General features: G+C 39.4%; 1 protein-coding gene across 1 annotated transcript; it reads right to left on the bottom strand.

Annotated features, from left to right (window-relative positions):
- Positions 1 to 380: 380 nt before the first annotated feature.
- EMC8 (ER membrane protein complex subunit 8) lies at positions 381 to 14,985 on the bottom strand. The gene is made up of 5 exons (XM_044986834.1): positions 14,532 to 14,985; positions 6,474 to 6,550; positions 2,162 to 2,231; positions 1,520 to 1,614; positions 381 to 871 (listed from the first exon to the last, which is right to left on the bottom strand). The coding sequence occupies exons 1-5, from the start codon at positions 14,754 to 14,756 to the stop codon at positions 712 to 714; spliced, it is 627 nt and encodes a 208-aa protein (XP_044842769.1). The 5' UTR covers positions 14,757 to 14,985; the 3' UTR covers positions 381 to 711.
- Positions 14,986 to 15,009: the final 24 nt, after the last annotated feature.

Here is a 15,009-nt window from a genome sequence, read left to right as displayed (position 1 = left end):
CAAACCATAAAGTTAAGATTTGTTTTGGCCTTGGTTGTAACTATTTCTTAGGTAACAACTGTGGTTGTAGTCCCAGCGTGGTTGGGAATCTCTGCAGCATTTGGAATATTGCTTTCAGTATATGTTATTTTGTAGCTATGATATGCTGAACTGCTGCAGAACAAATGCAGTATGTGCACAGAGTATAATCTTTAGCAGTTAGCATTATTCTACTGCATCAATAATAATGCCAGTTAAGAACCAGGTCAAAAGACCAGTAACCACTGGATTTTGTTTACACATTTGTGACTTAGAGTTTAAAAACATCTCATCTAAGGACAAGATTCATTTTTGAAAGATATTTCATAAATCTTTAAAAATTACTCTCTCTAAAGATTATAAAAGGTTAGTCAAAACTTTTTAATATGAATAATTTGGACAAGCAGAAGTAGTTCTGGTTTTAAAGGTTATAGCAACAATCACTACAATTGGGAAGGAATCCACAAGGATGGCTATAACTGACAGTTTGTATTTCTTCTAAAGATTCTCATTAAAAAGATTTGACTGCTTCTGGGCACGTTACCTTTTCCAAGTGACATGCCGTTCTTTTTAAATCTGCTGTTGGCGTTCCCCATAATGTACTGAAGATAACTCTATTTACATTCAAAAATATTTTTTTAAAGTATCTTCAGCATAGTGGAAATGCCCATAAATCAGTCAGTGGAAGCCTCCCTAACATAGGTGTAGGACAGCTTTGTTGATCTCTGGGTTTGTCCAGTCATTCCGGATGTCATCTAGGTGATTATCGAAATCCACAAGGGTTTCGTAGGATTTGCTGTCCAAGAGAGATGTGGCGATCCTCTGGGCTTCAGACCAGTCTTCACAATAATCACTAGAATGTAAAATAACTAGGAATTAATCGTTCTCAAGGAAAGTGATCTCCACCAGCTCTTTCAATTAAAACATAAGCCATAGCACTATGAAGTGTGGCTACAGCTGAGGAGGCAGAATACTGACAGAGTTTTGTTTTTATAAGCTAGATCAGGGGTCGGCAACCTTTCAGAAGTGGTGTGCCGAGTCTTCATTTATTCACTCTAATTTAAGGTTTTGCGTGCCGGTAATACATTTTAACGTTTTTAGAAGGTCTCTTTCTATAAGTCTATAATATATAACTAAACTATTGTTGTATGTAAAGTAAATAAGATTTTAAAAAATGTTTAAGAAGCTTCATTTAAAATTAAATTAAAATGCAGAGGCCCCGGACCGGTGGCCAGGACCAGGGCAGTGAGAGTGCCACTGAAAATCAGCTCGCGTGCCACCTTCGGCACGTGTGTCATAGGTTGCCTACCCCTGAGCTAGACGTTTCAACATTATGAAAAACAGAAAGCTTTCAAAGCATGGTCAACTACTGCCCGTTTTCTACTTACAAGGTCATTCTATATTATGTTGTTCAAGTGTAATAAGACAATTTTGCTCTTTACAGCTATATACACAAAGGACCATTTTTTTATCACAACCCAGATATGAACATATTACTTACAAATGTGGGTCTTTGCATCTCCATTTGTTTTCATGATGCTCATACACATGAATGGCAGGTTCTCTGCACTCCATCGTAAATTTAGTGTTATCCACCTAACATGCAACAGAAACAAATCATGTTCTTTCCTTCAAGATCCCAACTAAAGAGATGATATAAAAATGACAGTGTGGTTTTGAACATCATAGCATCTTCCATTCACCTCCATTAATCCATTCAGTGTTTCATCTTGCTGCTGCTTCTGAAGTGCCAATTTTTAAATGGTCTAAAGTGGTCTCTTTTAAACCACCAACATTCCACTGTAGCCCACCACTGCTTTTGACCCATTGAGAAGGTAAGCCATTATGTCATGAAAGGTTTTGGAAGAATATGCCTTCTTTCCTCTCCCACCACGTACACAGAATGCAGCAACTCTCTCCATGACCAAGGAGGGCCAGAAGTAGGCTCTCTTTAGAGCACAGTAACTGCTCTGCTGGCCAAAAGGGGCTGCTTGAATACCCTGCAAGGGACTCCCCCAGGCACTCTGAGGGCTCAGCAAGTTAGTCATCACATTACTCTATTAACAGAGCCAAGAAATGGGATTTAAACGCTCATTCCAATATTGTGATTATAATCAGAAGAGAGATAAACGAAATTATATACCATTATGAGTGCTGGGTCACTAAAGCCCTCTGCAATCCTGGAGGCTACCTTTTCAGCGACCTGGTTTGGACTACAGAAGAAGGTCAAGTTAATTGTACTATATATTTCAGCTGAAACCAGTAGGAAATAAGAGCTGAGAAGAGACATGAGAAAAACAGTGTTGTAGCAAACAGGAACAAGATATTAAACTGATACTACACTTGATCTAAGTCAGAAGGGTAAGAAAACACTGAATCATCTCCCTTTAGTGTATGATCTATATCTTAGCTATGTTCCAGCAGTAGACATGATATCTATTGATTTTAGTAAAGCTTTTGCTATAGTCACATATAACGTTCTGATAAGCAAACTAGGAAAATGCGGTCTAAATGAACTTACTATAAGGTGGGTGGCACAACTGGTTGAAAGACTGTACTCAAAGAGTAGTTATCAATGGTTTGCTGTCAAACTGGTAGGGTGCATCTAGTCCCACATGGGTCAGTCCTGGATATGGTACTATTTAATATTTCATTAATGACTTCGATACTGGAGTAGAGCGTATGCTTATAATGTTTGCAGATGACACCAAGGTTGGAGGGATTTCAGGCACTTTGGAGGACAGAATTAGAATTCAAAATAACTGATAAATTGGAGAATTGGTCTGAATTCAACAAGATTAAATTTAATAAAGATAAGTGCAGAGTATTTCACTTAGGTAGGAAAAATCAAATGCACAACTACAAAATGGGGAATAACTGTCTAGATGGTAAAAGGATCTGGGGTTATAGTGGATCACAAATTGAATAAGAGTCAACAATGGGATGCAGTTGTGAAAGAGACTAATATTCTGGGGTGCATTAGCTGGACTGTCCTATGTAAGACAAGGGAAGTAATTGCCCCACTCTATTCGGCGCTGGTGAGGCCTCAACTGGAGTACTATGTCCAATTCTGGTTGCCACACTTTAGGAAAGAAGTGGACAAACTAGAGAATGTCCAGAGGAGAGGAACAAAAGTGATAAAAGCTTTAGCAAACCTGACCTATGTGGAAAGATTAAAAAAAACTGGGCATGTTTAGACCTGAGGGGGGAAAAAAGACTGAGGTAGACCTGATATGATAACCCTTCAAATATATGAAGGGCTGTTACAAAGAAGACAGGGATCCACTGTTTTTTATTTCCACTTAAGGTACAACAAGAAACAACGGGCTTAATCTGCAGGAAGGGAGATTTACATTACTTAGGAAAAACTTTCTAATGATAAGGGTAGGTAAGCTGTGGAACAGGCTTCCAAGGGAGGTTGTGGAATCCCCATCACTGGAGGTTTTTAAGAATAGGTTAGACAAACACCTGTCAGGAATGGTCTAGGTTTACTTGGTCCTGCCTCACAACAGAGGGCTGGACTTGATTTCCCGAGGTTCTTTCCAGACCTACAGTTCCATGATTCTATAATAAATGCTTACTCAAGACTTGATGTGGATCCAATAGTTTGCAGCCTCCAAACCTTCCCCCCAGATCCAGACTATCATGGTTATCTTTTGCTCCATTTCCAGGAACTTGGAAAAGGATATTTCTAAATTTGCTCACCAATCTACATTTAAAACTCATTCAATACCCAGTTCCACTAGTAAGCAAATGTATTGATATTTCTTTAACAAGGTAGTAAAAGGTACAGTCACTGTGTGGTGCAAGGGTATCTTGGCAAACAAATTCATAAATTTAAAGTGAATAAGTGCATAATATTCCTCCAAATTACCCAAGTGCATGTAAAACACATTCCCTTGGAAGATGTAAGTTATGTGCTCCTCTTATGTTTCTAGAAGTCTTTATTAGTTAGAGTAAAGTAAATCCATTAAAGTCCAGAGCAGTGATCCTTAAACTTCCATTATGTATGAAACTTCTACTACAGATCCTCTTGCATACTAGCTTCCCTTCATTCCCAATATTCCAAATGCACAATTTCTCTGCAGGAACAAATAGTATTAAAACAGTAGTCTGATGAAAAGTTCACTTTAATGGGATAATTGTGGCTATTTAGGCCGTGGAGGAATTTAACTGTTTTATAGATTTGCTATTTATTTCTTCTGCTTGCATTTAGAGATTTACATTTAACAGTCCCAAATCTCCCCTCATTGCCTACAGCAATTGCTACTTTACTCCCTTCAGGTCACTTTTGAATTCAGTTCTTTCATCTTGTGTTTGCCACTCCTTTAGCCCTGGTGGAAAAACCTGATCACAGCTGAATTTACCCAAAATAAAGCTGTGCTGGGTGTAGATAGGTGTGTGTTTCAGTTTAGTTGGTCCAAAATACCTCTGGAAGTCTTAAAATGTCCCAGACTGTGCTATTATCAGAAGAATGCATCACAACTTAAAAAGTGATAGATGCATCATCACCTGAGAAAAGCAGTTCTGTAGACCACCAGAAAATCCTCCACAGACTATAAAGAGAAAGAGTGTATATAGACAAACTGATATATGAAGTTTGTATTTTTCAGCAGATTCAGTCTTCACTAAATTTAGAATCTCTAAAAGGCATAGGCACATTTGCGCAAGAAGGATTTAACCCCTTATCTATTAATTTTATGGTGGTGTCTAGAGGCACTGTTCTAGTCATTGTACATATACAGAGAGAGTCTCTGCTGAGAGTTCCTTAAATGCCTTATTTTATATTTCCTGCTAGTCTTGTGGCAATGTGAAAGTCAACAGCAACATCTCCAAAAATTCACAGCGTCTCTAGCAAGTCATATGCTGAAGCATATATAGTATTAAAGTATTGTGGAAGTAACCCCCACCCCGTCCCGTTATGTTATAATTAGCAGATTCCAAAGAAAATTTGCTTGCACCTAAATCATAACTGATCAAATGGTAAACCCTCTCAACTCCTCTGATAGCTTCAGAGACATGAGAATTTTTGTTTGGAGATATCCCTCAAGACCAGAAGAAATGTTGCTCCAACAAAATGGCTTGAATAAATTTAAATGTTTTACTAAGAACAAGATGTTAATATTGATTTAAAATGAAAGCATTTATGTCCTCTAATTAGTCTTAATACTGGATATGCTTAATGATTTAAACATGGGAAGAAAAAATATTCAATATACATGTGTAAAACTTAAAATATTGTCCCTTAGGATGACTTTTATTGGTTATTTAATGAGCTGAATTAATGAGAGGGAAAATATAGAATTACTCAGTTTTAAGATAAGGTATGCAGTTGCAGATGCATTTGAGTGAGTTTGATTTTGAAGCTTTTCCCCAAAATGCTATTTGCTGAACTAAAGAGCCTAAGTAACTTGGTATTAATCTACAGCAGACACACAAAGCGGACAACAAATCCATTGTGTCACTACTGTATCTCAAAAAGCATAGTGTTTCTGACAGGACTGCAAATAAAATTTGCTGTCTATAGTGTTTTCATTTTTGCATCAGTACAGCTAGACCAGCACAAACCCCCAATGTGTAGATGTATTGCACTGATGTACAAGTTACAAATCACGCAATTCAAGTCTCCTCTGGCACTGGCAAGTGTGTCTACAACATTAGGCGCTTCCACCACTATGACTACATATCAGTGTAGTTATAGTGATGCAAATTTCCCTAGTCTAGATAAGCCCTAAGTGTATCTTAGTTGTAAAATATTTACAGTGGACTTTACTTTTAAAAAAGGATTAACACGTGGCAGTTAAAATACTATAGTTAATTTACAGTGAGTGCATCGTGGGTAAAATTTACAAAAACAGCATGAGTGAATTAGAAGCCTAAATTCCATTTTCAAAAGTGCATTAAGTCCTACTGACTTTCAATAGAATTCAGACTCTGAAATAACTGCTGGTTTTGAAAATTTTACAACTTGTTATTAAAGAGTAATCTTGGGGAAGTGATGAGTAAGAAATGACTTCTGTGTTCTACTTACATTGCAAGACAACTCCATGGCTAACTGGCAAAGAGTTTCATAAAAAAATAAAGGCAATTAAATAATCAGATAGGGATTAAATCACTTCAAAATGAGTTCCTAAAAGATCTAGAGATTCATGAATAGATCTGTGAATTCTAGTGGATTTCCCTGATATCTGCCAGTTAAACTGATTAGCAAGCACTGAAACATCCAGTAATTCTATAACATCTACGATATAGGAGTAATTCTGGAAAAATGGAGGTTTGAGACTACACAAAAGACATTTCACAGATATCTAACAGTATTAAGGAAACAAGGTGAAACCACATGACAGTTGTCAAAGTTAAACAACATTCACAGATTATACGTGCAATTATTTTTGTTGGCATAGTACAAATGCAGCATGAGAGAGTAAACAGGAGGAGATATTGCATCGACACACCTGGCATCTTTCACACGCTCGTTAGCCTGATAATATCCAGCTATCACGTAACTATTCTCTTTGCACCAAGAATCAATCTGAAAGAGTAATCAAAACAATTGTGAGTCCAGAAAAATCACACAAAACTACCAAAAAGTATACATCTTTCCTGAGGAGAAAATGGCAATTGAAACCTTATAACATTTTAGCCAATTGCTAAGGAAGTTAACCAAATGCTAATATTCTTAACCACAACACAGGAAGAAACACAACTATTAGGGAAAAGATATATAAAACATTAATGAAATTAAAGAAGATATTTGAATTGTGATGTACAGCCTGAAATTCAAAGAACAGAATTTGTTCTGAAGAGCTTGAGTAACCACTGGCATAAAATTTTAGGTCTTACTGGCTATTTTCTGTTAGTGTTTAGTTGGCAATGGGAAGTAGGGAAATGTACAGGATGTGAGACTATAATCCCATTTCACGACAGTTGCATCCATTTTGCTCAAAATAGAAGAAGTTCACATAGTGTTAAAATGTTTACTTTTTAAATTGTATAATGTTTTCTTTAAAAAGCAACTGATGCCTTAAATGTAAGAACTGAAAGATGTGACAAAAAAAATCTGACTATGTCTCATTCTTCCAAATCACCCCAGTTGCTAGGGGGATCTGCATTAACACAAGATTATTTTTTCTTAATTGTTCACCTGTGAGGGTAATTAAACATTAGAACAATTTACCAAGGGATGTTGGGTGGATTTTCCATCACTTAGTCTTTAAATCAAGATAGAATGTCTTTCTAAAAACATGCTGTAGCTCAGCTACAAAACACGGGTTTGATGCAGGAATTGCTAGGTTAAATTCTATGGCCTGTGTTATACCGAGGTCAGACTAGATCAGTGATTCTCAACCAGGAGTACATGTATCCCTGGGGGTACACAGAGGTCTTCCAGGGTGTACATCAATCATCTAAATATTTGCCTAGTCTTACAACAGGCTACATAAAAAGCACTAGTGAAGTCAGTACAAATTAAAATTTCATACATGACTTGTTTATACTGTTCTATATATTATACACTGAAATGTAATCACAATATTTATATTCCAATTGATTTATTTTATAATTATATGGTAAAAATGAGAAAGCCAGCAATTTTTCAGCAATAGCGTACTGTGACACTTTTGTATTTTTATGTCTGATTTTGTAAGCAAGTTGTTTTTAAATGACATGGAACTTGGGCGTACGCAAGACAAATCAGACTCCTGAAAGGGGCACAGTAGTCTGGAAAGACTGAGAGTTACTGGACTAGATAATCATAATGGTTCCTTGTTCTATGAATAAGACTTCACATATGCAAATACTTAAAACAAAAAAAAAAATCTATGAAAGTTTATACAGTTTTTTGAATGAAAAGGACAAATTCAGACCTGGCGTAAAGCAGGAAAAAAATAACTGGAAAACAATGGATATCAACTCTGAATTTGGTCCATTATCCCCAGTTACTATGCATTTTAAAAAACCCAAATAGATTAAAATGGATTCCAAAATGTATTTGATGCTGAACTTTGGCATCCTGTAAATCAAAACAATTTCATATTTAGCAGAATAATGACAGTATTAAACTGTCTAAGCAGAAGAAAGCCATGTGAATAATCCCTCATCCACAGGGGATGACACGGATTTATGTGTTTTATTAAAATGTCATCTTCTGGCATTGAAACAGCAGTTGGCCCTTAACTGGAGCAATTATAAACCCCATTTCAAGGGTTTATGATTTCAGTTTTAATTGCTAGTGGGCTGAAACCTTGGCACTAACGCCAGCAACCCTGACACAGGTTTACTTTAAAAAGGAAACTGTCAATTTAAAAATTACATTTGTCTGACATTTTTACTGTGTATGCTACTGAAAACAATTTCAAACAAGTGTAACTTTTAAGTTGACAGTTTCCTTTTTAAAGTAAACTTTCACCCAGTGAAAAAACTTGTTCTGTAAACAAAGACTGTTAGCTTTCTGAATTTAACAGCAATTTCGCTAGGTTTACACTAGCACTTTTCCTTAAATTTCACCTTGTTGCAATACCACCAACGATAACCCCAGCATCAACTGGCCACTGATGTTTCTATTCCTGTTGTCTAATCCTGATCAGAGCAGGTCAACATGAGACAAGTGATAAAAATAACCTAGCTCTTATATAGTGTTTTTCACCTGTGGATGTCAATGTGCTTTACAAAGGTAAAAATGCCAGTGGCCAGTATACCCAAGGGGCGGATCCTCAGCTTGTGTAAACTGTCAGAGCTCCACTGAAGTCAGCTTACTCTAGCAGAGGATCTCCCCCAGAGCTTCTACCATTGCTAACAGAAGTGGAGCTGCACCCACAGTACTGCAACCATGGAGGATTTTGAAAGCTTTGCGAGTATAGATAAGGTCTGAGTCACTGTTATTCAACTACACTACATCAGGAAAGAGAGTTTTTAAAAAAAGGAAAGTGTGGCTGTAAAACAACAACAACCGGCTGGGGGAGTCAAAGGCAGTAACTGAAACTTTTCGTAACTTGCTTTTTAAAAATTCAAAACAAAATGTGCAATTTAAGAATTGTGCAAATTTATTCCTTCCAATCCTTTTGCTAAAAAAGCCTGGTAAAGACTATGAATATTTCCATTAACGCTGTTGTGCCTACAGGACACATGTGACTTGGTACATGTTCCTTTCCCCATGTGTACTTTGCAATTGAGTTATGACATCATTTCAAGTGTCATTTGATATCAACAGGAATTTTTTTTGTATTCCTTTAATACTCATTTTTAGAACTTTTTAAAATGGACAAGGCTGGCACTGAAAATATACCCTCTGAACTAAGAATTAGATTTAGAAAATATTAACTCAATTTGATGCTCATGCATAACTCAGAAATCAATGGGAGTTTTTGTTCATTAAGGGCCTGATCCTAAAGATCTTCATTCACATAAGCAGTCCATTCACCTTCAGCGTAATGATTACTCACCCAAGGAAGAGTTTATAGTAATAGGCCCTGGGGGAAAAAAAAAATACATCCCCTCATTAAATTCAACCAATGCTGCAAGACCCTTTGGATATCTAGGTGTTTCTGGAAAAGGACATCAACTTTAACTGCATGAATTTTATTGACTTGTTCACTTAAGATGGTTCCTTAACTCAGGATTTTCCTGGTATTCATATTGCTACATTACATGCAAAACAGCTTCCATTTTAAAAGCCACTACAATGCAGTTACTATGAGCTGTTAAATTAATACTTAGCCTTTGTACAAATAGAGAAAGAGACTTTGGGCTCTTGAGAAGTTCTTAAAAATTGACAAGTATTGTAATTTGCAACCCATCTTCATGAACTTTATAATTAGGGCTTGCAAAAATTGATTAATTGTGGAAAAGTCAGGGATTTCATGTCTTTTACTTTTAAAATCAATAACCAAGTACAAATAAGTAGTGAAAAGGCAATAAATTAAGGATTTTAAGGTTTCTTAAGTTACATAATGTACTAATAATTCAATTTTTCAACTGTATAAGAAACAGAATATACAGATTAAGACCCAGATCTTGTAATGAGCTTCACATGTGGACCTATTAAGGATCAGGGTCCAGTTTTGGATTAAAAAAAAACAAAAAACAAAAACAAACTTCCATGACCAGGGTACCTTTTTAACATAGTTGAATCATTCTGTAATTGCACTGTGTCCCAATTTTTCCAGCATCTCAAAATAAAAAATATAAACAACAAAATGTTTGGCACAGCAGTCTCCCAGCATGTTTGCAGGATTGGGGCTTTAATCCATAAACTCCTAGGTGTTCTGGTTTTTGTTTTTTTAAAAAGCTTGGAAGCTACATGCCCACAAAGGGCCCCGACTGAAGTCAGCTGCGTTCTATGGGGCTGCAGCAGTCCCTCTGCATGCCACACATTGTAGGATTAGGATCTAAGAAAACAAGGCCCCCTTCCTAACAGCTTAGAATCTTAACTCCTGAAAAACAATACTTCTGATACAGGCCAAACTGTGAAACACTCCACTGCACTTCAGAGACTTACACACTCTAAGGGAGTGGTCTCCAAACTTTTTACCTTGCACCCCGCCCCCCTTACTTGTAATGTAGAGGCCAGAATCAGAGCTGTGACTAGGGCCTGGAGCGGAGCTGGGCCAGAAGCAGAGCTGGGGGCAGAGCTTCTCCTGCAAACATAGCTTCTGTCACTCGCAACCAATGGGAGAGCGCTTCACCAGAGCATAGAGAATCTTCACCAGATGTGCTGCAGTGGAGCACCTGTATTAGTACAGCTGCGCTGCTGCAGAGCTGTACATATAGACATAGCCTGACATACTTATATAGCAATCTGTATGAACTTACCAATATTTTAAACCAATTAATCACTGGAAATGAACAAATATACAAACTGTCACCTAGTTCAGCTCATTTAGACAGAACTGGTGTTTCTCAAAAGGCTACAGCCCTTCATCTTGTCTAAATGTTGCTGTTTCAGCCTCCAGTAACTAGACATTCTACAACTGTGTCATTTTAAAAACTAAGAAACATCATTATCTCTTACTACAGGCTCAGTTTTTCAAATTTGGCTGCTTGTAGCTAAGCATCTAAGGCCCCAATCACAGAGCTCTGAGTGAGTGGATCCTTAACCCACATGGAACCGCACTGAAGTCAGTCAGCTTCTACACAGCTTGCAGGACTGGGCCAAAATCTGTGTATTTAGGTATCTTAAAATCCGTGTCTGGGCACCCATGTTTGAAAGCTGAGCCTTATTTTGTTTCTTAAGCATTGTCACATCTTTTGCTTATCAACACTGATACTTCATTTATATTTTTTGATGACTAGTATAACTTCAAGAGGTACACATTTAATATAATGAAAGCCACAAGCATACATCAGTCCTAAAATATTAGCTCAGTATATTCCAGTGCAACACAAACAATATAATGTGAGACACTCACATCAAAGTAGCAGGCAATCTGGGAAGTCACAATTTCAGTTTGTTTTAAAACTGATGATGCCTTAGCAAAAGTTCCTTAAAGCTAGTCATGGCGGGTGTCAGGGTATGTCAACACTACCCAGCAGGCAGCGATCGACCCCCGAGCGCTCTCCACTCCAGCACCGCAAGAGGCGCAGGCAGAGTTGACAGGGGACCCGCAGCAGTCGACTCACCACGGTGAAGACGCTACAGTTAAGTCAATCTAAGTACGTTGACTTCAGCTACGTTATTCACGTAGCTTAAGTTGTGTAACTTAGATGGAGCCTCCCCCCACCCCCCCAGTGTAGACCAGGGCTCAGTTTGCTTGCAACCACATTATTCATAGATCTGAAGGATAAAAGGGACTGTTATGGTCTAGTCTGATCTCCTACATAACACAGGCCAGAGAATTTCATCCAGTAATTCCTGTATCAAGTCCAGAATTTGTGGTTGAGCTAAATCCTATCTTTTAAAAAGACATCCGATCTTAATTTAAAGACATTATGACCGCCACATATCTTAAAAAATACAGTATAACATTATATACTGTACTTCAATAACACCTTTCATCCAAGGAGCTCAGGACCCTTTAAAAACATGAATGAATTTAAAGTTCACCATCTGAAGGTCACAGAAGGGTTAAACCAGGCCCTGTCTACATAGAGAAATTCACACAAATGTGACTACATTGGCATGTTATTGGATTAAATCACAGTACACTGCTGTGGTATAATCCCTACTTTGCAACGGTGCATCATATATACATTAGGGGTTTGCTTTGGCATAACTACACCAATAGCGTTATACCAGTGGAAGTTTCCTTAATGTAGAAAAGTTCTGAGTTACCCAGGGTGTAACAGTAAATCCATGGCAGATGTAGGAAGAGGACCCTCATCTCCTGTCCAAGTCCTGTGCTCTAACCACATCCGGCTTTATGTAAACATGTATTTCTTTAGTTTTTGTGACCCTGTCTTGACTAGGAAAAACTGGTTCATTTTTAGAAAGAAATGCTTTTTTAACGTAACATGATTAAACTGGAAGTCATTGAAGTCAAGAATTTAAAAGGCCTCAAAAAGGGATTGGATATTTATATGGATATCAATAGCCAAAGTTATAATTCACAAGAATAGATTTTGGAAGGGATATTAAAACTTGTGCTTCGGGGTTTAAGCCAATTTCTGTTAGAGACCAGGATAATACATAATATGGGATAGAAGATTATCCCAAATATGCCTACTGTGAGGTTCTTATTCCTTCCTCTGTAGCATCTGGTACTGGCACTGTCAGACAGGACTAGATGGACCTTGGGTCTGATCCAGTCTGGCAATTCCTATGAGCTATGTGTCATCATCAGAAGCAATCTCCCCACAGACCAGGACACAACAACTCAAAGCGGCACCAGACCCTGCCAGAACAACAGATGCAAAACCTGCAGACATATCTCCACTGGTACAATGATCAACACCCACCCACAATACATCTTTCAAGATCCATGGGTCCCACACATGCCTATCACAACATGTGGTGTACCTCATCTAGTGCACTAAATGCTCCAAAAATAACTATGTGGGTGAAATGAGACAATCACTACATTCTCAAATGAACACACACAGAAAGATGACAAAAGACAAAAACACCACATCACCGTTTCAAAAAAAACCTATCACTCTGTATCTGACCTCTCATTCCTCATACTCAAAGGAAATCTACACAACATCTTCAAAAGACGAGCCTGGGGACTTAAATTCATAACTTGTCTAGACACTAAGAACCATGGACCGAATAGAGACATTGGTTTTATGGTTTATTAAAACAATCTATAACTCATTAACCCCCTCCCCATAGCACTGGCCACTTCACCTTGAATGGTCCCTTGCAATGTGTGTTAACTACTTACGTAGTATTTATTTATTTCACCTTCTATTTAGTTGCGACACTTTGGGTATATTTACACAATAAAGAAAAACCTGCAGCTAGCCCATGCCAGCTGACTCAGGCTGTGGGGTTGTTTCATTGCTGTGTAGACTTCCAGGCTTGGGCTGGAGCACCGCAGGTTTTTGTTTGCTGTGTAGACATACCCTCTGAGTACAGTTCCCAGACCTGAAGAAGAGCACGCTGTGTAAACTTGAAAACTTGTCTCTCACCAACAGAACTTGGTCCAATAAAAGATATTACCTCACCCACCGTGTCTCCCTAAGATTTACCTACCTTGACTTAAAATATCATTTGTAGCATGTAAACAAAGTTTAACGCCTGTTTACAACATGACTAGTAACACGATTTAAAAGGTGTTACATTAGATGCTAACTGGTGTTTCAAGTCATGTTAGCTAACATCGTTTTAAAAAAACCTAGGGTTTTTTTTCCCCTAGTCTAGGAGGCAGACCTTGTCTACATGGGAAAGTTATACCTGTAAAAGCAAAGTTGTGAATTTAAACCAAACTAGTTATATTTGTATAACCTGATGTGTGGGCATTCTTATTCCAGTATATGAGCGCCTTTTTCAGTTTAGTTTACATCACTTTGGCAGGGGTAAGGTGGAATAAGTGTGTGCACTTGGGGAATTATGCTGGTATAATTATACTGCTATAACTGTCAACTTCCGCTTACAGACAAGCACTAAGTTTACACTAGCAAAACAGGATCTGTACTTTTCAGCTGGGGCAGTTTTCACCAGTGAAAAACTGTAGTGCAGAGAGTGTAGAGCATCTGTCTGCATGACCCCCTGCTTTTCCACGGCTCAGTCCACAAGCCCTTCTGCGAGGTAGAGTTTGCATCTCTCGGCCATTACACGCCTCTCAGGATCCTTTTTGTTTTTGGGGCATTCCGTGGGTCTTGGCAATAAAGTTGTGTGTGTGTTTGTAGACCTGTGTGGGCGCACATGCGAGTCTTCCCCCTTTCAGCTTTGTCTGAGGGAGTCTTTCCACGTCCGGGCTCTATCCCTAGCCCTTCCACTGATCTGACACGCGACCTGGGGGGGAGGGGGAGAGGGAAATCGCTGAAGCTGGTGCCTCAGTTCCCCCACCTGTCTAGCGCTCTAGGGGAGCCGTGAGGGCGCTGACGATGGGCCCAGTGCTATTCTCGCTCCTTACCAGCGTCAGCGCCACCTCCAGCATGGGGGCCAGGGCCAGGGTGCCGTGGAAGAGGGGGATGCAGTCCACGAACAGGGTGTGGGGCTGCGGCTGCCCGGGGGGCGGCTGGTCCTTGCGGGGCGGGGGCGGCTGCTTCTCGGCCACCAGCAGCCCGTTGACGGCGCAGTGCGGGTACTTGGCTCCGTGCAGCAGCATCTTGCAGTAGGCCTGGGTGGTCAGCTTCATCCTGGGGCGCCCTGCTCCGCCGCGGGGGCCGGCCCCCAGCTCCGCCCGCCTCGCCTCGCCTCACCTCACCTCACGGCGCGGTGCGGGGCACCATAGGCGGCGGAGGGGAGGGGACGCTGGGGCTTCCCGCCGGGCCGCGTGAGGCTCCTCCGGGCGGCCCCTGAGATGCCAGCTCCCGCCTCAGCCCTCCGCACGCGACGCGCTCGCTCTCGCTGCCGCAAAGCGCTCCCCAGCCGCCCAGCGCTGTCGCAAA

This window comes from Mauremys mutica, chromosome 14, assembly GCF_020497125.1.
Source record: "Mauremys mutica isolate MM-2020 ecotype Southern chromosome 14, ASM2049712v1, whole genome shotgun sequence".
NCBI classification, from domain to species: Eukaryota; Metazoa; Chordata; order Testudines; family Geoemydidae; genus Mauremys; species Mauremys mutica.
The sequence above is the reverse complement of the archived record's forward strand: the minus strand, read 5'-3'. Positions and strand labels throughout refer to the sequence as shown.

Coding starts and splice junctions, on each gene's coding strand:
- EMC8 (XM_044986834.1), bottom strand. CDS start 14,756: ATGAAGCTGACCACCCAGGCCTACTGCAAGATGCTGCTGCACGGAGCC. Junction 6,551..14,531: donor TGGAGGTGGCGCTGACGCTG/GTAAGGAGCGAG, acceptor TTACTCTTTCAG/ATTGATTCTTGGTGCAAAGA. Junction 872..1,519: donor AGATGCAAAGACCCACATTT/GTAAGTAATATG, acceptor TTTACATTCTAG/TGATTATTGTGAAGACTGGT.